The sequence below is a fragment of the Crocodylus siamensis genome, chromosome 4 (genome assembly GCF_052110815.1).
Source record: "Crocodylus siamensis isolate JL-2025a chromosome 4, ASM5211081v1, whole genome shotgun sequence".
In the NCBI taxonomy this organism is placed as follows: domain Eukaryota; kingdom Metazoa; phylum Chordata; order Crocodylia; family Crocodylidae; genus Crocodylus; species Crocodylus siamensis.
This window is the reverse complement of record NC_143398.1, coordinates 150,755,520-150,781,980: the sequence shown is the minus strand read 5'-3', so window position 1 is coordinate 150,781,980 and position 26,461 is coordinate 150,755,520. Positions and strand designations below refer to the sequence as shown.

The 26,461-nt window shown below is 48.6% G+C and overlaps 1 protein-coding gene across 1 annotated transcript in view; it reads left to right on the top strand.

Moving 5' to 3' along the window:
• MARCHF10 (membrane associated ring-CH-type finger 10) overlaps positions 1 to 26,461 on the top strand; it is a 122,859-nt gene that overhangs the window by 19,199 nt on the left and 77,199 nt on the right. Inside the window, exon 4 of the mRNA XM_090041173.1 lies at positions 25,751 to 25,928. Coding sequence (XP_089897299.1) covers positions 25,751 to 25,928 — 178 coding nt within the window. The remainder of the gene's footprint in view (positions 1 to 25,750; positions 25,929 to 26,461) is intronic.

Genomic DNA, 26,461 nt, shown 5'->3' with positions numbered 1-26,461 from the left:
GCTCCAGCCCCACAATGGACTTCACTCTATACCCATCTAGTGTTCAGACCACAACTGGATACCCCCCTTCTCAGGCAGTCTGCTCCACCCTCATTCTGGGCTGCCAAGCTCCCTGAACCCTTCTTCCTCTCAGCAGTGGCCTCATTTCTAGGCATGTTGGAACCCCAGGTCCCTGGCTCTGGGCATCCCTCACAGTGGGCACTCTGGCTCTTTGACCATCCTGGTCCTGGCCTCAGCATTGACTAGTCAAGGGTTTCTCTAGTCAGGTTATTAAGGCACTTGCCCTCTCTCTCATACAGGTCCACCTTCTTAGGCCCCTCCAAACCCAGCTCATTCAGTCTCTAAGGCCAGCCCACACCACAATCCTTCAGGCTTGCCCCTGCAGACCCTGCTCTACACAGCCTTCTTACACACCCTCACTGGGCCCACTACCCCCCTCACTGGGGCTCCCAGCCTTATGTCCCTTGGGTCCCAAGCCTGATGACAGCTGCACCCCTCACCTGTCCCCTCCCTGGTCATAGGGGCTGGGGCTATATGGCACCTCATACTTGCCTTTCACTAGGGAGGTATTGATATGGCATTTCTTGGGGACCACCCTACCACAGGCAGCCCTAACATACTATCCAACCCTAGCAGGGTATAGATTTAGGTCATTCCCCAGAACTAGGACCCCCCTCCATCCCCCTAGTTCCTACCCTTAACCATCACATACTCTGAGAGCAGCAGCTTTCCAGCAGGCCAATATTACTCCAGCAGTACCCCTATAACAATTACCAACTCAGGTTTGAGGGCTTGGGTTTATATTGAGGCTGCTCCACCCCATCCTCCAATCCGGGAGCCCTCCCATAGTCATGTGACTGCTTAATTAGGCTACATCGCACCTGCTGGCTGCTACTCCACAGCCTGCTCAAACCTCTTGAAGCGACAGGCACCAAAGGTGCCCAGCCACACACACAAGTAGCAGTTTCTGTTCTGTTCCAGTATAGTAGGGGTAGGCAAAATATGGCCTGCGGGCTGCATCCGGCCCACTAGGCCATTCCATCTGGTCCGCAGGGCCCCTAAAAAATTTAGAAAATTAATATTTATCTGCCCCTTACTGCCTGTCAAAAATGACAGGAATCTGGGGCAGTAGAACCCAGGGGGAGCTGGTGGCAGAACTAAACAGCCTCAGCAGCAAGTCCCACCCAGCTTCGCCCCCCCACTCCACCCCGAGCCCCAGCCGGAAGGCTCTGCCTGGCAGGGGCTGCTGGGGGCTTCTGGCCTGGGGCTGTTCCTGCCTCCCTGCACTGAGGGAAATGCAGATAAGGAGGTGGGGAGGGATGCAGGGGAGGACTGTGGGTGATCTGCCAGGTTCTCAGGGCCAGCTGGGCTAGCTTCTGCAGCCCCAGCACTGTAGCTGGGAACCATGTATTGCTGGAACATAGTGGGTGGGGATGGGGAGCAGGAAAATGGCTGTGGCAGGTGGGGAGAAGGGGCAGCGAGTGGGCATGCGGAGCACAGAAACAGCTAAGCAGAAGCTCAGGGCCAGTGCCATCAGGGTCCAGAGTGGGGTGGAAGGAGCGCAGAGCCCGGGCTGCCAGGGTCTCTATGGAGCCGGGTTGGCTTCCTCCTCTCCCTCTTGGAGCAGCACAGCCTGGCTGCATAGAGCCCCTGACAGCCCGGACCCCATTCTCCTGCCACCCCGCTCTGGGCCCCATCATGCTGACCCGGTGCACTGGTGCGGACCCCATCCTCCCACTCACTTCACTGCACTCCATGCACTTGCTTGCTGCCCCTTCCTGCCTGCCTGCTGCAGCCATTCACCTGCTTCCCCCCTCCCACTGCATTCCTGTAACACATGGCTCCCAGCTGCAGCACTGGGACCCCAGAAGCAGCTGGGACATGGTGCTGGAACAGTAGAGTGGGGGGCGGGGGGTGGGAAAGCGGCAGGAGAAGGGCAGCAGTGGCAGGCAGGAGGCAAGTGGCAGTGAGTAGGAGCATGGGACCTGCGCCAGTGCCTTGGGGCCAAGAATGGCAGGAGCATAGAGCCTAGGCTTGCAGGAATGCTGGCAGGGGCTCTGCCTGCCACGGGTGGGAGGGGCTCACGGTAGAGCATCGATGATAGAGGCTGCCTAGCGGGGGCTGTACCCCATGCTGCGATGTGCAGCACTGGCTGGAGCCATGCCCCACCAGGTATCAGTGCTGGCCACAAGTGCCCCAAGCGCCCCTGCCTGCTGCTGTGCCATAAGGGGAATGGGGGGGTCCCTCATCCCCGCCACCATCCTTCACACCCCACAAGTGTCAAACACCCACAGCCTGCTCCCAGAACACCCCATATATACACAACACCCCACAAACCCTATGCCCCCCACACAGCCTTACCCCCTCACAAGCCTCCGTCCACACACCCCTCCAACCACACCCCCATCACACACATACACACACACACTCTACCACCCCCCCCACAATATACAAGACTAAGAATTTACTTACGTAGCTCTTATATAACTAAGAGTTATTATGCAATCACCTCTATATATACTATGCAAACACAAATCATGACAAAACTATTTTTTGTAATAAAATGAAAATAAGCTATAGTAGGTGTTTGACTTTTAGTGTATGATTTGTATTTTTTCTTGTCCTAAGATGGCAACCCCCCCCTCCCAAAAGGAGTATTTTGGGGGGGCAAGGTGAAGGACTTCTAGTGGCAAAGGTCAGGGGTTAGGGATGGGACTTCCAGTCCCAAGATGGCAACCAGGTGGCAGGGTAACTGTGAAGGGGCGGGGCTACACATGTGGTCCTCGAAAGCTCACCAAACCTTCTTAAGTGGCCCTCCATCCAAAATTATTGCTCACTTCTGGTTTAGATGTTTTCTTAATTCTGGATTTCTCCAGGAATCATAGTGGCCTTTCTGGGACCTCTGCAGATGGTTTACATGTATTCGTTTATTATTTATACAATTTATATGGCTCCTTTCCCAACAAAGCCTCAGGGCAACTTACAGTAAGAGAAAAGAACAACTTAACAGGGAAACTAAAATACTACAATAAAATAGAGGCCCTTATACAATATCTCAGACTAGCTTGTTTGCTAAACACCTGCCTAAATAAGAAAAGCTTGTACCCCTTCCAAAAGATGTCCTGACTCAGGCTTTGGTGCAGGGGCAAGCAATTATTTCTGATGAGGGGACAGTTAATGAGTTTTGGTGAGTTGTCGAGGGCTGCATGGATAGTCCTGCCCCTTGACAGTGCCCCACCCCCTGGTCACCATCTTGAGATTAGAAGTCCCACCCCTAACTCCCACCCTCCCTCACACCCACACCCTGCCCACCTGAGCTCTGCGCTGCCACCACTCCTCAGAGGCAGGCTCCATGCTGCTGCCAGCCCCAGCCCCACACTCCCCACTCCCACCCAGCTGCAGCAGGATGCCGGGGAAGCTGAGCAGGTCCCCTGGCAGCTGCAGCAATGGCAGTAGGAGCCCTGCCTGGAAGCTGTGTGCTGGTGGGGCCGAGCCCTGCCGCCCACAAGGGTGGGAGCAAGGCGCAAGGTGGAGTGTGTCTATATGAGTGCCTCGATCCCACTGTCATGGGTGAAAGGGTTGGGTGGGTACAGTTAATTGGTGGGCATTGCAGGCCAGAAGAAAGTGCCTGGCAGGCTGGATCTGGCCCATAGGTTGTATTTTTCCTGCCTCTGCTTTGGTGGGCCTCAAGAGGGAGGGAGTGCCAGAGCTGAAGAGCTGTTCTTAAGAATGACCTCCTTCACATTTTCACCAAGCAGGTTTGACATACTATGGTACATGCAGGAAGTTGCCCTTGGCTGACCTTAGGAAACATGATGAAATGTAAGGAAGAATGCAGTCCTTTAGGTATCTAGGGGCCAGGCCATTTAGGGCCTTATAGGTCAAAACCAGCACCTTCAACTATGCCCAGAAAGCTACTGGGAGCCAGTGCAGATGCTAGAGTAACCTACTCCTGTCAGAAGGTGGGCCACTGCATTCTGCACCAAGTGCAGCCTCTAGATACTTTTCAAGGGTAGCCCTGTGTGGGAACATATAAAACAGGCCTGAGGACAGCATTATCCTCCAGCAACTAGGTTGGCAGTACAGGCTGACCTGGACAGGCTTGCGAGGTGGGTGGATCTTAACCTGATGATATTCAATACGGAGAAATGTAGTGTTCCATCTGGGGAGAAATAATCTGCAACACACTTACAGGCCAGGCGGTGCAATGCTTGCGAGCACCACAACTGAATGAGACCGGGTGTCATGATAGACCACAGAATGAACATGAGCCAACATGATGCAGTAGCTGGCAGAGCTAATCAAACACTGGCATGCCTCTACTGATGCATCTTGAGCAAGACTAAGGATGTCATCCTCCTGCTGTACTCAGCCTTGGTGAGACTGCAGCTGGAGTACTGTGTCCAGTTCACGGTGCCATATTTCAGGAAGGGTGTGGAAAAGCTTAAGAGAGTCCAAAGGAGGGCCACACTCATGATGAGAGTGTTGGAGAACAGGTCATAAGAGAGAGATTAAAGACTTGGGACTGTTCAGCCTGGAGAAGAGAAGACTCAGAGAGGACTTAGTGGCAGACTACAAGTATATTAGGGGTGTACACATCAGGGCCTGGGGGAGCATCTGTTCACTAAGGTACCCCAGGGAAAAACAAGAAACAATGGGCACAAACTAATTGAAGATTGCTTCAGATTGGACATAAGGAAAAACTTCTTTACGAGTTGAGTTCTGAGGGTCTGGAACAGGCTCCCCCCACAGGTGGTACAGTCACCCACCCTGGCGATATTCAGAAAGCATCTTGATGCCCACCTTGCTGGGGTCATCTGACCCCAGCAGTCTTTCCTGCCCAAGTGCAGGGGGACTGGACCTGATAATCTTGTAAGGTACCTTCCAGCCCCTAACATCTATGAATCTATGTGAAAAAAAACAGGTGGTGGGAGCAGTGCAGTGCTGGGGCCTGTTGTCTGCATCATTGACCTCAATGGGTGCATCCAGATGAACACGCACGTGCTTCTTGCCCCATCTCAAACCCCTTTGAGGCCGGGCAAGAGGCACGTGCAGGAATGAAAAAATCTTCCACACATAAGAAAAATCCAGGGGTCCAAAAAAAATGAAGCTAAAAAAAGTAGGGCAGGGCACAGTCCTGGACTATGGCCTGAGACAACTGAAGGCTGGGTCCTCCATGGAGATACTCTGGCTGCCAGACCATTTCTGTGGTTGGTTCCTCACCCTGGTGCTGAAACACGTGGCCTGCCAAGCTGTGTGTTCAGCACCAGGGCTCCAATGCCATAAGTAAGGGGTCAGGGGGCTGGAGGAGGGGGGACACCCACTGCTCTCCCCGACCCCAGACTGCTGTAGTGGGTAGAGGGTGCAGGGAAGTCTCAGGGCTGCTGCAGCAGTCCAGCTGGGACAAGGGGTAGTGTCCCCAGGTACCAATTGGCTGGGCCCTAGAAGCTCCTGAGAGCAAGTAGCCCTGAGCTACTTGCCAGGGCAGCTTTTTGTACTGCTGGGGTCAGGACAGGGAAGCTTTTTATACTGCTGGGGACAGTACAGGTGCTGGTCCTAGGCTCTATCTCCCCCTGGCTGCAGATCCGGGAGGATCCTGGCAGGGTTTTTTTGCCCCAAATGGCACAATTTGCTCCACCACAAAGTGAATGTCTGAGCATGTACACTGCGGCAAAAAGCCCTGGCTCAGATTTGCACCACTTCTATTTGAGCTGCTGTAAGTGCATGTGCTTGCATGTGTGGATGCACCCAATGTGAGGAGCAGGACCAGGTTTTCATCCCAAACATGTTTTTTATAGCATGACACACCAATGAAACTAACACCCAAATATTAGTTTCAACTATGGCCAGTTTTGATGAAAAATGTGTTACAGTCTAACTGGAATAACTTAGACTAAAACAGTGGGATAAAACAACTTTTCAGATGTGGGACCACTAAGAAGATGAATGTTTACAAATTCTCTCACTAATATACAAGTATTATCACAATTTTTTTTGTTTTGATTTTATTTGCATACAAATATATTCACATTCTCAGTGCTGTATATACTATCATTCACAAATTTTATCTGTGTATAAACTATTTTACAGAATTATATTCAATAACTGCTGTGATAACTGTGGAGCTGAACAATGGAATCAGGCATCCCATTTGGGGTGCCTGATCCATTCAGCAGGTGAAGAGCAGTTGAAAGGTACCTGCAAGGAATAGAATTTGGATTTGCCGATTCTTCATGAATGTTTTTATATGTACACTATTAAAATTGAACTTGTTTTAATATATTAAAATAGACAGTAAACAGTAACATAGATACATAGGAATGGACACACTGAATCACACCAGTGGTCTCTCTAGTTCAGCATTCTGTCTCTGACAGTGGCTGGTATGAGCTGCTTCAGAGTAAGGTGCAAGAAACTTGGGAGGAGGCAAATATGAGATATATATTCCCAGGGTGTATTACAGTTGCTTGCCGCATTCATGCAGCTTATTTTAAGCTTCATGGGGTGCATCTACACATTACCATATGGTAACGTTGCTACAGTGCCATGCTTTAGTACTTCCTTTTGGAAAGTACTAAAGCATGGTGCAGTATGGGTGGTTACTACACCATGCTTTCACTGCTACATTGCCATAGTGATGCACTATATCTGGGGAGCACACCGCTACAGCGATGTAGCTAGTGATCATGTGTAGACACATGATTGGTACATTGCTGTAGAGCACTGTACATTGCCATAGCCCATTGCTTATTGGCATCAGGTAACATGTAGATGTACCTATGCATGAAGACAAGGAGCAGTGTATGCAGCTGTTGGCTGCTCACAGGAGTCATGTGGGGAGCTCAGTGTCAGTAACTCAAGGTGGGCGGGGGGGAGGGTCTAGCAGGTCCACAGAGTGGGGAAAGGTTGCCTGGTTGGCAGGCGCATTAGGGAGCTAAAAATAGCACAGTCGGGACCAGTGGGGTGGGAATAGCTCAGGCTTGGGGCTGGAGTGAGTAGCTAGGCTTTCCCATCCTCAGGGATCTGCTGCCTCTGCCTACAGATGTTCCAGAGAACCCTTTCTTAGATTGGGTTAACCTGAGCTTGTTTTAAATTACTGCCCCTACTCAAGTGAACTAACTTAGATTGGGCATGCCATTTTGGGGGTGATTTAAGCCTTTTGCATGCCTGGACAATCGAGCATTTAGATCAATCTAACCCTAATTAGGTCAGTCTAATGTAACACCTGTAAGTACATCTAGGCAAGTTTCCTCCAATGCTTAATAATGACATTTTATATCCTTTCCAACATTATTGTGTTAATTTTAGTATATACTATTACGGCATTTTTAAAAAACGCTAATTGAATCATGCAGTATCACTGTAGATGGTTACCGCAGTTTGTCCCGGAGACCGGGGTGACACCGGCAACTCAGCTGCGCCAGGGGACGATGTTCCTGTGAAACCCACGCGGCTCGTGAGTCAGCTTTTCATACAGCTGCAGCCGGCCAGTGACGTCAGCTCCAGACGCTGGCCGGCGAAGATAAAAATGGTGGCGACTGCAGCGGAAGGGGTGGATGGCCCCAGAGTGGGGGATCCATCAACGGTGGAGGAGGAGTGTGAGGCCCTGCAACGTCCGGGGAAGAACGGGGAGCCTGAACAAGGGGAGCCAGAGAGAGGGAGCCAGCAGCAGCCCCCAGGAGCTGGTGGCAGATGAGAGGCACCCAAACGGGACAGCGACGAGGAGGAGCCATCACAGAGGGCTTGCCGGAACCAGGTGAACGCCGGGCATGGAAGGGTGACAAGGATCCCGAAGGAGGATCTTGATCGGGGCGGGGTCGCCGCCAGGACCACTGGCACCGGGATCTATTGGAGCTAGAGTCCTAGGGATAGGGGGTCTGGAGCCACCTCTATACCCATAGGGGCTCGACCCATTAGGTATAAGGGATAGGGATAAGGGAAGGCGGCGGACAGGCGAGATAGGCCATGTGACTCCACAGGGTCGGCTGAAGAAGGTGGCATGAGGCCAGGGTGGAGGGGTGGTTGGAGCCCTGTGTACATCTGCCGGGTCAGACCCAGACAGCGAGGGACCCACTAGGCGACCCCCCCATTGATGGTACACCAAGACGTAGCAGGCGAGCGCGGGGGTGGCAACACGGCGAAAGAACACCCACATTGCTGTCAAGGGTCCTGGGGTGGGGCGACAACAGAAAGGCGGTACCCTCAGGAGTGAAAAAAGCCCGGCAGGCACACAGTTATTACATCTGTATGATCTTGGAGCAATACAAGTTAGTTAAGACTCCCATGAATGAATCAGGTTACAGTTGGCATGGTTTTGCTACACTTGTAGCGCTACAGGTTCATGCTGATATAGCAGTTGCATCTTAACAACTTGTAAAAGTATCCTTTGATATTGATACAATTGTTATATCTGTCCATACCATCAATTTAAAGAGGATTGTAGCAGGGCGCTAAGGTGCCTGCTACTTGTAGAAAGGAGATAACTACCCAGGTGCAGGTAGCTAGGGCAACCAGAGGGAGCTAGTGACCCACACCTGCCAGCAGTCAGCTGATCGGAAGGGGCAGGGCCTGGCCCACATTTAAATCCCAGGGCTGAGGCCAGGAGGCAGTTCCCTGCCAGCAGCCATGGAGGAAGGAACTCTCCCAGTGCAAGCAGAGGGAAGAGGCCAGACTGCAGGTACAGCTTCGAGACTGGAGGGGAGGATGGAGCACCTTTGGTGGGGCAGGAATAATGTTATAGCCAGATGACTGGGATTTATGTTATAGCCCAGGGGCTTGTGTTTTGGTTTGCTGTTTTTACCGGTGGCTTGGGTGACACTATAACAGGATAGAGGGGGCCTCATAGGGGACCCATGGCAGCGTGGAGACCCCTGCCCCAGAGAGGGGGAAGTGAGAAGCCCCAGAGAGAGGGTACAGTGGGAGACAGAGCTACAGAAAGCTTGAGCACCAGAGAGGGCACAGAGTGAGACAGGGCTGCAGAGAGCCCAGAGAGGACAAGGGGGCCAAAGGGTAACAAGGGCCCATTCTGGAGAAGGCTAGAGCCTCAGAGTCAAACCCTGTGTGGTGGGTTTTGGACAAGGAGGCCTAACTAGACAAAAACAGGGGTCAGCCCCAGGTGGGCAAAAGACCCCAACATACAAAATACAATAGGCAGTCTCCCGCTCGCAAGAACAACAACAATAATTTCCATCAAGACGTGGCAGGAAAGTAGAGGGCGGGACATAAGAGTTCCAAAGAAGAGTTCAAGGGCACCCCACGTAATGCACAGATTAACAGGGAAGATGGTGCTGGGGCGTGCGGCCTGTTACAAGCATAAATACTATTTTAACTGTGGGTGGAATTCTATTTTCCTTTGTGCTTCTAAATGGTATTTTTGCCATTTACGCGCAGGTTGTGATTCTGTTTTCCCTGTAATGGGGATATGTCAGCATGTCTGTATTAAGCATGTGCAGTTGGCTGGGTACTGGTAGGGCAGGTATGCAGCTACATACATATGTACCTGAGCATAAGACTCAAAAAAGATAATGGAAGGGAGACTTTCCATGTTTTAGCCCTAATGACTATGTGTTTAGACCACTCACCCAGGAAGCTGGATACTTGGATTCTAAGCCTTCCTCAACCAGACAGGTTGAATCTACTTCTTTCTGACTTTGTTTGAACCACTACACCACAGTTTAGTTAGTAGCCATGCCATTTTCCAGTGATCTTTTTAAAGATGAGCCCTTGTGTTTAATGATGATGGGAGAAAAAGCGGAGTAGTGGCCTAGCCTAGGACCTATGGCCTGCTTTCTTTCTTTCTTTCTTTCACTGAGCCACATCCCCTGTAGCTTGTCCTCTTCTTGGCTTCACATATCTCCCTTTATTGGCTGCTCTGGTGGCGAGCTTCAAAAGGACTGAGTAAGGGCACATCTGTACGTGCTATTAATTTGCATTAGGCTTACTGCACAGTAAAAGACTACAGGAGTTGGGGTTTTACAGGGCCAGGAGAGCTCTGCCTGTTGCTTCTTTAAAAAGAGCATTGAGAGGGGACCTGATGTGCACTGGGCTGGGAGACAGCAGCCCTTGCAGTGGGCAGAGCTCCCCTGACCCCATGGCCCTAGGGACACACAACTGCCAGCGAACCCCCTTGTGAGTGGACGGGCTTTCCCACTTCTCTTCATCCTGTTGGAATCGCAGAGACTTCTACCTTGTCCTCTCTCCCTCTGACCTGCCACGTCTTTGTTAGGTTAGTTTTCAGGACTTTAGATGGTATCTCTAGTGATAGTTGTATAGGCGAGGTCGGTCTTCCACAGGGCTCCACCATCCCTATACCCTGCCCCTTTCCTCTTGAGTGACAAGTCCTCTCTTCCTATTGGTACTGAGTGCAAGTTGCCTGTTCTTGGCTCCTCTCTGGCCTGGTTGGCTGTGGGCTTCACAAGAGGTTGTGGTCATGCCTTCTAGGCAGATCATGCCTCAATTGTCTCAACCCTACTTGCCATAGTCTTCCTTCTTTCTGGGATCAGTGCATCCTGGGGAGATGGAGTCTCTGCCTGCCAGTCCCAGGGTTCACGTTCAGATGCTACTGGGTTTCAGGTGTTGACTCTCAAGCTTGATTAATCAGCACTCAGGTGTGCAGGGGATTGGGCTCTCCCCTGCTATACTTCCCCCGCTCAGGATTACGACATAACACCACAAATGAAAAACTTTAGAATCTATGCTGGGCTTCAGCTCCCCTGTCTGCAGCTACTCTGAGCCAGTGGGCTCTTTTACTCAGTTCCTCTGGGCAAATCCCTTCTTCACCTGGGTGTATCCAGGACCCTCTGAGGCTCACTGTCTTCAATATCCCCTCTTGCCCTCTTTCCTGAGGGTTTAATACTCTCTCCCTGGGCTACTCCTTCTCCTAGTGTCCCTGTCACCCTGGCCAGTAGGCCACCTGTAAGCACCCCGCTGTCTGGCTTCACTTATCTGGGTGGCACATCGGGTTGATTCCTCACTTGGGGTCACAGTCTCCCTGGCATCCCCTGAGGGTTCAGATAGCTAGGTCTTGGCTGTGGCAGGATCCTCCTCCCAGTCTGGCTGCAGCGTCCCCCTTTTTTCCCATGCTGAATGCCAAGCCCTGCTTGGCGTACTCCTTTTAAACTTCCCAGGGTTTCCCTCCGGGCCAATCAGCATGGGCCCTCGGGGCACAAGCTCCCTGGGCCAGGTGTGTGGCTCCTGCTCTCTTCCCTGGAGCTTTTCTCGGTACGCTCGGTGGAAGTGCTGCCTGTCTGGGACCCTGCTAGGTGAGTTCCCCTCCACCCCACCCCTGAGCTCCCTCGGAGGCAGTGCTGCTAACTCTGCCTCTGCCAGGTGAGTTCCAAGCCTCCTGGCAGCTTCCCTCAGCATGCTGGGTGGTGTGGTGCTCCCAGACCTGGCTGGGTAAGTTTGTTTGTTTTTTGGGGGGGAAACGGGGGGAAGAGGGCTTGCGGCTGGCAGGCGGGGATGGCACCACTTGTCCAAGCCCTGCTGGCTGCATTTTCCGCACTCTGTCTTGTCCTGTGGGAGTCTAGCGGGGGCTGCTCCCCAGCCCCTGCTACACCCCTGCCAGGTGGGGCTTCCCTTCCTTGCAGGTGTTTTGGTGGGAATTGTCCCGTGTGTGAAGCAGGGCATGGGACTCACTGGCAGCTGCCTTGCTTGGGTTCCCAACTCACTTGCCCCCTGAAGCAGCTCTGCACAGCTAGGAGCTAGCTGCTCCAGGGGCAGGTAGGGGCTGGGAATTTGGGTGGGTGGGAGCCAGGATAGGGGGCAGAGAGATCCCCAGTCCTAGCACTGATCAGTTCCTGGCTCCTGTGGGGAGCTAGGAACTGAGCAGCACGTGGACCAGGGACAGAGAGCTCCCTGTCCGCTGGAGCCCCCTGGTGCCTAGGTTACCTCTGAGTAAATTTGCATGTACTAGCTAACTGCACGATAGCCTAAAGGCTCTACACATGTAGACGGTGTCGACTTAGATTGTCTACTTTGCAGTGAAGTGTCTTGTGCAGATGCACCCAGGGGATGCTCAGTAATGCCTAACCTGTGATGTGGTGATTAGTTTACTGTGTTAGCAAGTCAGAGTGGTGCAGGTTCAACTCCTCTCTGGGGGAAGGGGTCCTAGAACATAGGTCTTTGGGTTTCTAGATGAGGGTCCTACCTACTCTGCTGTTGTGTTTAAAATATAGGATTGCTGTAGTCCACCACAATTAGTTCTAGGATGCTGGTGAGCTACATTGTGAATTTAGATAGATACATGTGCAAAATGGGTATGTGTACATAATCTTGAAGCTGTCTGGCCTATGTGGAGCCTTCTGCACATGCTCAGTCTATATGCACATGCTTCCACATCCACAGTGCAGGGCAGATGGAATTGCAACCTGCAACAATGCCACTTCTAGGGTTACCATATTTCCAGGTCCAAAAAAGAAGACACCTGTCACTGGCGGGGGACAGTTACGAGCTGGTGCCCTGCCCCTGCCCATTCTGTTGCCCCTCACTGACAAGCCACCCCCCCCAGCTTTGCTGCTGCCCCTCACTCCAGAACCACTGACTCCAGCCTTGCCAGTGCCCCTCACTCCCAAACAGCAGTACCCTGCCACACCTCCCCTGCCACACCTCCCCAGCCCTGCTGATGCCCCTTACTCCTGACCCGCAGCCCCCTGGTGCTGCCAGTGCCTTGTGCACCCAACCCACCATCAACCATCCCATCCCACTGGTGCCCCTCACTCTTGACCCTCAGTCCCTGCCTCCCCACCCTGTTGGTGCCTCTCACTCCCGACCTACAGCCCCTGCCCCACAGCACAGAGTCTGGGACACGGGCAGGACCTGCAGCCCCTGCCCCACCCAGCTCTGCTGGTGCCCCTCACTTCCAACCCGGAGACCCCTGCCCCACCCCAGCCCTGCTGCCAAAGCAGTTCTCACCTTACGCGTGCATCCGCTGTCTCTCACAAACACACACATGCTCTCCCTCTCTGCCTCTACCTGGCTTTCTGGAGCCTGCTCCAGGAGCATGTAACCCCCAACAGCCAATCACCTTGCACCCTGCTCTTAGCTGGAACTAGCCAGCCAGGGATTGAGAAAAAGCAGACATTTCACTCTTATTTAAAAAATCTGCCTGGACACAGCACAGGGGTCCAAAAAAGAGGACATGTCTGGGAAAACCCATCTGTACGGTAACCTTAACTTACACAACTAGAAAACTGCCATTTAGATCCAGAAAGGGAAACAAAATCCCACCCTATGTGTATTGCAGCTTTCAACGCTGTTATTTACAAGTAGAGCTCTCAAAAATAGGATCCAATTCCAGATCAGGGTTAAAGGTTTGATCTGCCTACAAGCTCTTAAAGGAGAAGTGGTAAATCCAGAGTGAAGATGAATGGACATGAACGGTTTAAGAAAGGAAATAAAGGCCATATTTTTTCCCTGTTCTATGCTCCAAAACAGAGCTTGCTTTTTCAGATACGTAAATATTCTACAATTTTAGCCATCAGGAAACAAGCCTAGAGAATGAATGCTGCCTTCTCCTCTAGAATTGATTTTATTCTTAAATCAGGTTATTATATTCAGATTAGTCATTACCTGATGTGTATATTGTTGGCAAATGCAAAGATAAGTTAATACATTTATTCTGTATTGAGAAGCACTATGGCTCTTCTGGTCTGTAAGCCAAGTGCTTTGACTTGGCCTTAGCAGGAGTTCAAACATGCAGTTAGTGCATGTTTTGGCTGGGTGTGCTTGCCTCTCCCACGTACTTTTTCAGGGTGGCAAAATGTTTCTATAATAATGGTGCTGCATTTCTGCTGCTGATTTGAGCACATTCCTCATTCACTGAATTTTATTTTATATTTTTTATTATGTTGCTTTCAACAACTCATTATTAAGAACTGTGTGTGCAGGGGAGTGTTTGGGGTTCCCCGCTTACATTTCTATGCTGTTGTGTATTTATATTAGAAAAAACAAAGCAAAAGAACTTCCTTTGGAGCCAAAAGTGGTGATTGTTTCATTATGACCTTTAGTTCTTTCTGGAGTTTGTTTTTAAGACTTGTGTGAAATCTCTGTCTGCTGAGTGGTCACCAACATGTTGCTTTTTATACTTTTTCCCTTAATGGCCTTTGGATAATACTCCAACAATTTATCCCTGAAGTTATGAGTCTATAACAGTGGGGAACAGCTCGCGCTGTTCAATTTCTTTATCAGCGATTTGGACAATGGGGTGAAAAGCACCCTGTTTAAATTCGCTGATGATACCAAAATTTGGGGTGAGGTGATCATGCTAGTAGGGAGGGAAAGACTGCAGCAAGACCTGGATAGGTTACAGGGGTGGACTAACAAAAACAGGATGCACTTCAATACTGACAAGTGCAGGGTGCTGCACTTGGGCAGTAGTAACCAGCAGCACACTTATAAGATGGGAAACTCCCTTCTTGAGAGCACAGAAGCAGAAAGGGATCTCAAAGTCATTATTGACTCCAAGATGAACATGGGCCGACTATGCAAGGTCACGGTTGGAAGAGCTAACCGGACCTTGTCGTGCATCCACAGGTGCATCTTTAGCAGGGACAAGGAGGTGATCCTCCCCCTCTATGCAACACTGGTCAGGCCACAGCTGGAGTACTGTGTCCAGTTCTGTGTGCCCCACTTCAGGAGGGATGTGGACAATATGGAGGGTCCAGAGGAGGGCTACCCGTATGATCTGGGGACAACAGGGCAATGAGAGACTGTGGGACCTGAACCTGTTCAGCCTTCACAAGAGAAGGCTGAGGGGGGACCTGGGACTGTCTATAAACTCACTAGGGGGGACCAGAAGGGTTTGGGAGAGACCTTATTTCCCCTAGCACCCCCTGGCATAACAAGGAATAATGGACATAAGTTGTTGGAGAGTAGGTTTAGATTAGACATCCATAAGAACTACTTCACAGTCAGGGCGGCTAGGTTCTGGAACCAACTTCCGAGGGAAGTGGTGCTGGCTCCTACCCTGGGGGTCTTTTAGAGGAGGCTTGATGCCTACCTAGCTGGGATCATTTGAGCCCAGTTTTTTCTCCTGCCTAGGGAAGGGGTCGGATTTGAAGATCTACAAGGTCCCTTCCTACCCTACTTCTATGATTTCCTAGAATAACTTTCCTGTCGTTTGGTCTCTTAACTGGTTGACATGATTATCAGGTGGAAAGATGTTCTTTGAACAGTACTTTCAGAGAAGGAAAGGATTAAGGCAACCTATCTGTCTTAGAGGGCAGAAGAACACTGAAACAACATCAGGTCTCAAGCTGGGGGTGGGCAGTTATTTCGGCTGGAGGGCCACTTAATGAGTCTTGGTAAGCTGTCAAGAGCTGCACACAAAATGTTTAGAAGATATCATTTTAACAAGTTATAAATAAAAAACAAACCATGTACTAAAAATCAAACCTCTACTATAACATATTTTAATTTTATTACAAAAATATTTTTCTTCTGATTTATGTGTTTTTGAATAGTGTATATAGAGGCAATTGCATAATAGCTCAAAATAAAGTATTACTCTTGTATATTGTGTGGGGTGGGGGTGGGGGAGATATGTGGGTATGTGTCAGGTGTGTGTGAGAGAGTGAGTATGCAAGTGTGTGTGGTGGGGGCTAGCTGGCCAGTAATGGGGGGAGGGAGCGGGAGGCAGGGGGCATGTGCAGCAGATGTTGCTTGGGCAATTCAGTGCAGGTGCATTCCACCCCTTCCCACCCCCCACGCATCCAGCCCACTCAAGGTGCTCCTCATTGGGCTAAGCCCCACCCACTCCTGCTTGGGCCAGCCCACATTGCACTCCCACCCACACTGGCCCCTGGCCCTAGCAGCATGCACTGCTTCCTGGCGGGGCTGCTCCCCACATGGCTGCAGCTGCCAGGTGCTTCTCAGCTCCCTCTGCCTTCAGTGGCTCCTCTTTCTTGTGTCCCTTCTGCTCTGCCCTGTGTTGGCGGGGGTGGGGGGAGGGAGCTGCAGCTCGGCACCTCCTTCTCCAGTGTGTGGGGCTCTAGCTCCTGGCCACCTTCCACCCACTTGGCCACCTACAGGTGGCTTCTCCATCATGCTGGGCAGGCAGAGTGCATGGAAGACAGCTAGGAGCAGGAGCCCTGCACATTGAGACAGGAGCTGTTCAGCTGCAGCTTCTTCCCAGTATGGAGTGGCGCAGCAGGGGGAGGAAGAGTAGCTGCTTGACCTGAGGGGAGCCAAGCAGCACTGGGTGGCTGCAGCCACACTAGGAGCAGCCCTGCTGGAAAGCTGTGTGTACTGGCTGGGGCTGGGGCCAGTGGGCACAGGCAGGAGTGTGCTGGAGGCTGCCCAAGGTGCGAGTGAGTGGGTCTTGGGCCCATGCAAAGCTCCATGGGGGCAGCCATGGGCCAGATACAATTATGAGCCAGATCCAGTCAGTTGGCAGGCTGAATTCAGCCCACAGGCTATATTTTGCCCACTTTCCCAGCCCAGCCAATGTTATAGATAAAGAAGGGATTCATTTTGATTTTTGTTGTTCTCCTTGCACCCTGAAATCCACAGACACTTGGTATTTGGCCCAAAGTTATTAGATTTCATCAGAAAAGAAGAAGAAAAATTGTAGTATTCAAATAAATTATGGCCATTATCCTGATAGCCATTGTCAGGATTACTGGCTTTATTTGGAGTCAATGATCATAGCTTGTTTTGAATAGATACATTTTTTAAAGTAATATCTTCATTTCTTTTAAACATTCACACATTGCTATATTTTTTATTTTATAAAATTATATTGTACAGAGGGCAAGCTGTGAGAGAATCATTTTATTGCAAGTGAATTTAGTAATCATAAAAATAAAGAAACTAGTCTTAGTATGGGCTAACTCCATAGCTCTCTCAGAGCACTACACCACCATTTTTTGCTGTTTCTCAAGAAGAAACTTCCAACTAAGACAAATGTTATACTAGTTTTATGATCTGGATAAATGGAAACTAGGGGCAGACAATTAAACTCGTTTTCACTTACAATTGAAGGCAGAAAATAATCATGGGGTGAATAACAAGGTGCTGTATTCATTCTAGGTAAGCCCTAAAATATGTTAATGTTTTATTTAAATTTATCAGAATCTTTCGTGACAATACAATTGGCTGTTAGAGATTTCTGTTACTAGATTATGTGGCAGCTTGTTAATATGCATGCAGCCTTTCATTTTGCAAATAGAAGAAACAAAGTTGACACTACAGCTATGCTTTTACTGGTCCAAAAGTGAACAGTTTGGTGATTATCCAGTAGCTGCCATTATTTAATATTTATTTCTATAAGCAATATTGCTGCACATTTAATTAGTTTTCCTCTAGTTACTGGACTAATTTACTAGCATGAACAAAGCTGTCGACTGATTTATCATTTGTATACAGAAAAGTTTTATTATTTTTAATTTCCTGCATACATTATGCTTCTTTGAAATTGAAATAAGTCCATTTTTGCATTGGTTTTAACAAACTCATTCACTCCCTTGTTTAATCTCACATTTGCCTCCTTCCCCATCATATGTTTGCAATATGTTTGTTTCCATGAAATGATACATTTCATATCTGTCTTTACAACCAATGAAATAATAGATTAATAGGATTTCTATTTTAAAAAACCTAACTGGCTAATTTATATAGGAATAAGGATCAACTGAGATTTAAAAAATTATTTGTGAGCAACAGCTCCCTCTAGTTTATATCCTGTTTTATTTGCTGCCAAAAGTATAAAGACCTTCACCTAAACAGAAAATTGAAACTAAAATAAATCTCTTAAGGAGCTATAGATTGATTTTGGTGTCTTATTTCTATGTTTTAAAGGATACTATTTATCCTTCCTAGCCCAGACTGTAAAAAAGTGGAATTAAAACAGTGAAACTAAGTATTATTATATATTACAATGCCCATGAGAAAATTATCTAAATCACTCCAAACCTGAAAAATATGGTTTTTCTTATTTTGTAACCTGTAGATGTAAAACATAATGATATTTCTTTATTAGCTGAATTTTATACTGTGAGCTAGTAGCTGACCTTTAAGATATTTAATCCAGCTTAAAAAAAAAACCTTTTACCAAGCTTCTTTCTATTTACATGTTTCCAATTTTGCACTGTATGCTAAATTTATTTGTATTGAAGTTCTGTGACCATTCAAATATAGAACTGCGTTAAGAGCTTGATGCATTGACACAATACTTACACTTTGAAAGTGGTCCCTAAAACACAGTGTATATAAACATCATCTCTAGTACATGGATGGTGACATTTTCCCAAGCTATTTAAATTCAAAACTTGAAATCTGGCAGGACACATTCAGGATTTAGCATGGTATTGACCCATTTACATTCACATTTCCCTACATTTGGTATTGGTATTGCAGTCTGTATTTACCAACATGAGCAGAAGATACTAGGCTTGTGCAAAGCAGCAAGTGTTTGCTTCATAGATTCAGCCAATTCAGAGGGACAGTGATTCGATTCGGTGATTCAAATCACTGTCCCAATTTGATTCGGCCTATTCAGATCCTCACAGGGTGGGCTGGTCTAGGCTGCGATCTGGATGGGTGGTGGAAGGCACTGGGAGCAGCGGCTATGCCCTCCCGCTGCTCGCCCAGCCAGGGCATGGAGGTGCAGGTTGGTGCCATTGTGCTGCTTTGGACAAGCGGTGTGCAGTGGCAGAAGCTTCTCCAGCCTCCCTGTGCCTCCCGGACAAACCGTGGCTACACCCCACCCCATCCTGGCTGGGCAAGCAGCGGCAGGGCATGCAGGCAGGTGCATGCACCTGGATCAAGGCAGGGCTGGCAGCAGGGGCTATGGGAAATGTTAGTGTGGCTGCAGGCCCCCCATAGCCCCTGCTCCACTGTGCTCTGTGGGGCAGGCGAAGCCAGGGCTGTGCTCTGGGTTGTGGCTGGGGCTAGCTGCCCAGAGTACAGCCCTGGCTTCACCTGCCTCACAGAGCGCAGCCCTGCAGTGGGCAGCTGGGCCTAGCCTCCCGGAGTGCAGCCCAGCCCACCTCACCCCACGCAGATCTGGGAGCACACGCCCACTCCCATACCCTCCTGGACCGGCGGCAAGAGTTGCCAGAGGAGACACCAAAAGAGCAGCTTCTGGATTAGTGGCATGCAGTGCTGCAAAGTGGCAGGAGCCCCCCCTCCCCATGTCCTGCACCCCCCCCACCATAGCTGGGCAGCTTGTCCCAGCCCCAGCCCCAATCCATCCTTCATTGTGGAGGCACTGACCTGCTCCCCCCACACCCTTTCCCTCCCCCCTCTGCCCACCACAACAGACTTACCAGCTGGAGGCAGCTGTGTCCAGCGTGATCGAGGACTGCTATCTGTTTAATCTATGGTGGAATCTCCAAATTAGCACCAAATCTCTCTGAATTGATTCAGACCTTTTAATGGGTCCCCCAATTTGATTTGGACTTGGAGATTTGTCCGCTGAATCGGGCCAAATCTCCTCCAAATTTGATCAGCTACTGAAGCTTCTCACAGCCCTAGAAGATACCAGTTACTAGAGAGCTCTTTAATCTATGAGATAATGGCACAGGAAAATTCAGTGATTGGAAGCTAAGTTTCAAAATTTCAGACTTTAAGGTACAAAATTTTAATGGCAAAAACAGTTAATCATCAAAAAAGCTTGCTAACAACATGGTACATTTCCCATCATTCAGTCAAGGTTGGATGTCTTTAGAAAAGATACACTCTCATTTAATCACAAATAATTAGGCTCATTGCAGGTGTCATGGTGTGAGATCCTGTGGATTATGCCATGCAATAGGTTAAACTAGGTGGTCATAAAGGTCCCTTCAGACACCAGAATCAATGGGCAACATCTTGGCCCCATTAAGTCAGTGGTGAAACTCCTGTTGGCTTCAAGAGGACAAGACTTGAACATATATATAACTTGGGGATATTAGATTAAAATGAGATTAAAATGACAGATTGTCAAATGTGTGTAGATATACTATTAATAAAAAGCAATTCTATTTGATACCTTTTTTCCATTGCAAGTAAATTGTATTTCCAAAGGTAAGGTTTATAATTTTCTAAAGTATATAATGTTTTCATCCAAGTAATTCTTGGGTGATATATAGATAGGGATATACACTCATATATAAACATTCATGTGAACGTATTATTTTTATTAGAGTGGAGTTATACATTATAATTAGCATATGCTAATTGTAAGGAATGTTAGGCTGTGTTAAAGTTAGCATGTGCTGTGAGCATTCTCATGTTAAGGGTCAAAACCCTGTCTAACATGCACTGTTTTGACATGCCCTTAGAGCAGGGATGGGCAAAATACGGCCCACGGGCCAGATCCACACCATGAGGTCATTCTATCCAGCTTGCAGGGCCCCTAAAAAAAAATGTAGAAAATTAATATTTATCTGCCCTTGGTTCCTGTCAAAAATGCAGGAACCAAGGGCAGTAGGACCCAGGGGAAGCCCAATGGGTTCCATCAAAAGTGGGGCTGCCTGGCCCCAGTCCCCAGCTGGAAGCCCCAGCCACTGTTTCTAGTCTGGGAACACGTGGCTGCCCTGGCACGGTAAGCTCAGGTAAGTGTAAGGGGGGGACCCCAGGCAGGCAAAGAGCAGGGAAGCGGCCCCTCCCCCCAACTCCTGGTGCCCTGAAGCTGCTTGCAGCCCGCATGGGGCTGCCTGTGCCCACTCCGGGCAGCCCCATGTGGGCTGTGAGCACCTGCAGCATGGGGCACTGGGCGTGGGGCAGGGGAGGCACCAGTTCCCCCCATACTCAGCTTTTCCCTGGGCTCCTTTCTTGCGCAGAGAAAAGTGGCCCCTTGCCCATCCCATGGCTGGCGCCCCATGCTGCAGGTGCTCACAGCCTGCACGGGGCTGTCCAGAGTGGGCACAGTCAGCCCCAGGCAGGCTGTGAGCGGCTGCAGAGTGGGGTGCTGGCCATGGGGTGGGGAGAGGCTGATTGCTCCCTCCCCCACACCCAGCATCACCAGGCTGGCAGTGGGGCGGGTTACAAGCTGGTGCTGAGCACAGGAAAAAGTGGCCGCTTGCCCACCCTATGGCCAGCGCCCTGCACTGCAGCCACCTTCAGCCTGCCTGGGGCTGCCTGTGCCCACTCCAGACACCCCCGCATGGGCTGCAAGCACCTGCGCCAGGGAGCTGCAATCATGGGGCAGGCAAGGGGCCAGTTTTCCCCACCCTCAGCACCAGCTTCTTCTCTGCTGGTGAGCAGGGGGTGAGGGCTGAGCGCTGCCCCCCCACCTGTACAGTGGGGCTGGGGGGCACTGGGTATGAGCAGGCAGGGAACCAACGGGAGCATGGGGCCTGCACCAGTGTCCCAGGGCCAGTGCAGGTGGCAGGAGCACAGGGTCCCGGCTGGCAGGGGCTTTATGGAGCCAGGCAAGCTCCCCCCTTTCCCCACTGGTGCAGCCCAGCCCAGCTCCACAGACCCTTGCCAGCCTGTGCCCTAATCTGGTCCCCACCGATGCTGGCCCTGGGACATTGGTGCCAAGACATTGGGACATTGGTCCCAAGATGGTGACCAGGGGGCAGGGCATCTGTCAAGGGGTGGGGCTACCGATGTGGCCCTTGACAGCCTGCCAAAACTGGGTAAGCAGCCCTCTGCCCAAAATAATTGCCCGCCCCTGCCTTAGAGGGCTAGCAAGCAGGGAGGTGGCCAGGAGCTACCAAGTCTGCTCCATGCCTGCCTTGCTTACCTGATTTCTAGGGCAGTATAGGTTCCAGGAATGGTCTCTGCTAGCCAGGATTGAGCCCACCCCACACCAGCTTCAGCTGGGTGCCTGCTGCCATAGCCATCACTCTTTAATCTGGGCAGCAGGGTGGGGAGCCCTGAGCCCACAGCAGGCAGCTCTCATCTGCCCCCACTCTGTTCCACTCTGCTCAGCTCTGCTCCCACTGTGCCACTAGGGGGCGGTAGGCATATGCCCCGCCTTTCTATTTTGAAAAGGTGGTCACCCTCTGACACTTAGAACATATTTTCCTGTCTTAACATGCAGACACTCCACTTTTAAGAGTCCTTAACACATCTGAAAGGTGAAGTATAACAACACCCTTAGTGGCATCTATTAAAAATCCTTTCTTTTATGAAGTAAGATGATGACATTCAGTTCATTGACTGTCTAAATATCAAGCACATCTGGACAGAATGCAGTAGTCCAGTAAATTAATTTAAGAGAACTAAATAGAAATCTGGGGCTCTCTGAAATCAGTGGCAGAACTCCCATTTCACTTCAGTAAGACTAGGATTTCACCCCTGAATTCTATTCCTAGCTCTGCTCCCAGTTGGCTATGTGATCCATTCTTAAAATGGGGATAATTGTAACATCCTATGTAGGGAACTGCTTTGACATCTATGGAATGTGCTAACAACTAAATGATATCATTTATATGCATACTATATATTATACTATTTTGACAAAGACACCTTCCAGGCCCAGTATTAGAATGGCCCCACTCTTGTCTCTGGGCAAACTGCCTGCCTTGTTCTACTGCCACGCCTTCTTGATAAATGATTGTGATGTTAAATAGGTGGGTGGCTGCCCTTTGTGCCCCCAAATGACCAGGGGCGATAAGTACATGCTCCTACCATCCCTACACGTGTCCCAGGCTTCTCTGATGTCACACAATGTGTTCCACCTCTGGTTCAAAGCTGGGTCAAACTGGACACATAGTTGTGTCTCTCCCATGCTGCCTTCTCAGGCCACACACACACCCCACCCCCCTCTCACTGGGGCCTCTTGCACTCCACTTGCTCTCACCCCGTCTCTTGCATACTGCTTATCCAGGCCACACTCACTCCACCGTACTCAAAGAGATCCTCAGGTTTTTCTCTCCATCCCTTGGTGAGCCCTGATGTAGTCTTTTGGGCCCCTCCCATGACCCTTACCCAAACGGGACTGAGCAATTGCTCAGCTACAGGTCTATTTCACCCCTGCCCCTCACCAGATGACTATACCCTTCTTTTGGGCTACAACTCCACTTGTTACACTAGGGCCTGAGGTCTTCCACCCCTGAGGACTCAGCTGCTCCTCCCTGAGCTTAACTGGCTCCACAACTCCACCCTACAACTCTCAGGGCCCAGGGTCTTACACCCTCTAGGGCTCAGGTGCTCCTCATTGAGCATGCCTGGCCCACCTCCAGGATCCAACACGCCATGGGACTCAGGTGCTTCTCATAAGCTTATCTGCCCCCATCCCCAACTCTCCTGGTAACCCATCCAGGTTCTCGGTTCTGGTATTTATGTGGCCCTGCTCCACCACAGGCAAGACCACCAGGTCTCCCTATCCAAGCAGAGTGCAGTTTTAGGTCATGCCCAGGACCAATGAGGCCTCCTTCCCCATAGCCTCACCCTTACCTCCGAGTTGTTCCTGAAGCCAGAGCTCAGCAAGACAATGCTTCTTCCCTGCTGGCTGATCTCACACTGCTCTGCTTTTATAACAGAGCTCTCCAAAATGGCCACTCTCATCAGCTACCTGGCAACTCCCTGCTCCAGCCCGTTAAGTGACAAACACCCAAAAGGGTGTTCTGTCACAACTATATATAAGTAATATTGTACAAGTGATATCTAAATAATACTTATATGTAATATATCACCTATATTACAATATAATAACAACCAAGTAATAATAATATTAGTATTTTCTCTACTGTGATTTGAAACTATGCTATCTGCCAGCAAATGATAACCAGCATATTGAACATGCATCTAATTCTGAAATATTATTTTTCAAGGCTGAAATAAAAAATACAGATTATTTATATTAGTTTAATGTTAGAATGATTAATATTAAGAAAACTGGACTGATCCAGACATATCAGGGTGGAACACTGGGAAAAAAAACAAATAAACCCATATGTAGTAAAGTTCCTCCAAGAATCTAGTCTTGGGGCTCTGGTTTTAAAACAAAACTGTCTGGCTACTCACTTTTCATTACAGTAGTATCTAAAGTGACGATGTGTTGCATTACTATTTCCTACATCCATATCAAAAATTGTATGGTGGTTCAGATGACAAAATATTTCCTTCTTCACAGTGAATTATTGGCATAACTCTTATAAACAGTGAAGCATGTTGAACATATAACTGTAATGCACATTAATGAAATCTTTATTACAGTATGCATGTTACTGTAAAAATGAAAAAATTGCAATCAGGGTGGAGTGTGCTTGGCAGAAGCAGTATGTAGATAAATCTTAGAGAAAGCACTTTAGGAAGAGTAAAACTGATTAATATCTAGTTCTCTGAGAATATCTAATATTTGTCTAATATGTTATTAGTAATATCATTCATGTTATTAATGTATAATATTTATCATTCTATTAATACTGCTACAGTAGTTCCGGAGATGTTTCTCTGTATTTTTAACAAGAACTACTAGTACTCCTCTCTTTAAGCAAGAAAATAAGGTGTCTATGCCTCTCTGTGGAAAAGTGGACATTCTCTTTTTTATCGAAAAGGACATTTTGGGGCATTTATTTAGAAGGTTCCCTCTCTGTCTTGGGTTGGCAACCCTGATGAACAGACACAGTAGCCAGGTGGATACTTATGTGTATCCACACTGCACAGGTAATAGTTTCACAGATTACATGTAGCTGCCAAAAATGCCACCTACCCAGCTGAAAAACTGCCATATAGGGACATGAAGGGTAAAAACAGTATGAAGCTATTTTTATATTTAACCTTTCCTAAGCAATTTACATATACATCTAGACAATTGGACTCATATCTTAGTGTTAATGATAAATGGATGATTGTATAGAACCAGAGAATTTCAACACTGTAGCCGCAAAGGTCAGGCCTATTCTCTAGAGTACAGCAGAAATAATTATTTTGTAGAGTTGGAACATACAAAATGTTTTGTAATTGAACAGCAGTGATTTGCATCATGGTCTCCTCTATGGGGCCAAGAGGTAAATGGTCAAAAGTTTAAACCACTTATGAAAATTAACAGTTCTAATAAACTTAATTGGAAACATTCATTCCCATTCTTGCATCATTGGTTTGCTTTTATGATTTCAGTTTCAAAGCTAAATTCTGTTCTTAGTTATATTACCTTAAAATTATAGACTTGTTATTCCAGAATTAAATGGATAGAAGCAAGAGCAGAATCTAGCTGTAATGACAGAAAACACTGATTTGTATAGTGAAGTTTTCTGCCTGCTTAAGAAACTTATACAGTAAAAGTTCCATTAACTGGCACCTTACAAGCCAGCATGTTCTATTAACCGGCATGCCGGCTTATAAGGTAAAGTGAAACCAGAAGTGCCCACTGTGGCACTTCCGGTTTCTTCGAGCACCCATGGCCCGAGGCAAAGCAGCCTGCGCTGCTGAGCCCCCGTGGCCTGGAGCATAGCAGGCTGCACGGACTCCACCTCACTGTTCCGCAGGGCCTGTGAGAGAGGTGGCGATGCTTCGGGAGGGGCGGTGTTGTCCCAGACGTGGCGGGAGAAGCAGCAGCCTGAACAGGCAAGGAAGCCATTCCCGGGGGATGCCAGACAACAGAGCTTTTACTGTAATTTTAATTGAAACAAAACTATTATACTCTTGAGAAATATCTATTTTATTGATTTTAGTTTTCTGTTACCCCACCCTTTGAAGCTATTCATATGAAGGTGGGGAGAGAAGGGAAAACACTTCTAGTATATGTATAATACTTTCCTTTTCCTCCTGTTTATTAGAAGCTTTGTTGGTATATTTTTGCGTACAGACCTTTTTCTCATTCAGAGAATACATATCAAGTGTTCAGTCAATGGTATTTGTCTTTTTACCCTTCTAGACCTCTGCAGATGAGGGTTCTGGATGTGAACAGAAATCTGCTATCAAATCTCTTAGAAATAAACATGAATCTAAATTTCCTGATATCAACAAGCCATCAGTCAAACAGAAGCAGAAATCTACCACAAGCTCAAAAAAGTTAGAGAAAGATGTACTCTGCCCTAACAAAGTAACTCCAGGTGAGCTAGTAGGTGCAAGAAATGAAATAAATTATTATGGTAGTGTGGATTTGTAGTTAGATGGAATATATGTGTGCAGAGCTGATGTAAAAATCGCGGTTCGTTTCTCGGGAGGCGAAAAAAACCTTCAGCCACAGACACACTCTATTAGCAACACAAAAGGTATATATTTGCAAATAGGGTCAGAGAGAGAGACAAAAGATCAAACACTCTGCTGCCCCCGAGGGAAACTGCCCAGCTGGCTTTATCCCCTCTCTCCTGACCACGTGTGCAGAAGGAGGAACTTTTACAACTCATTTCCGATTCATACAAACATGTATGTGAATACGTCAAATCATGCGTCGCATGTGTATTATAATTAACTACTTAAGTATGCGGGGCGGATAGGCTTATATGTATTAATTCATTGCGCATGGGTAGAAAATATTTGAGGTTACAAGAGTTTGAATTTTCCTTGCTTCAAGGCTAGAATTGCAATTTACTCTTATCTGCATGAGAAAAGCTGAGGAGTATATGCTTTACTGTAACAAAGA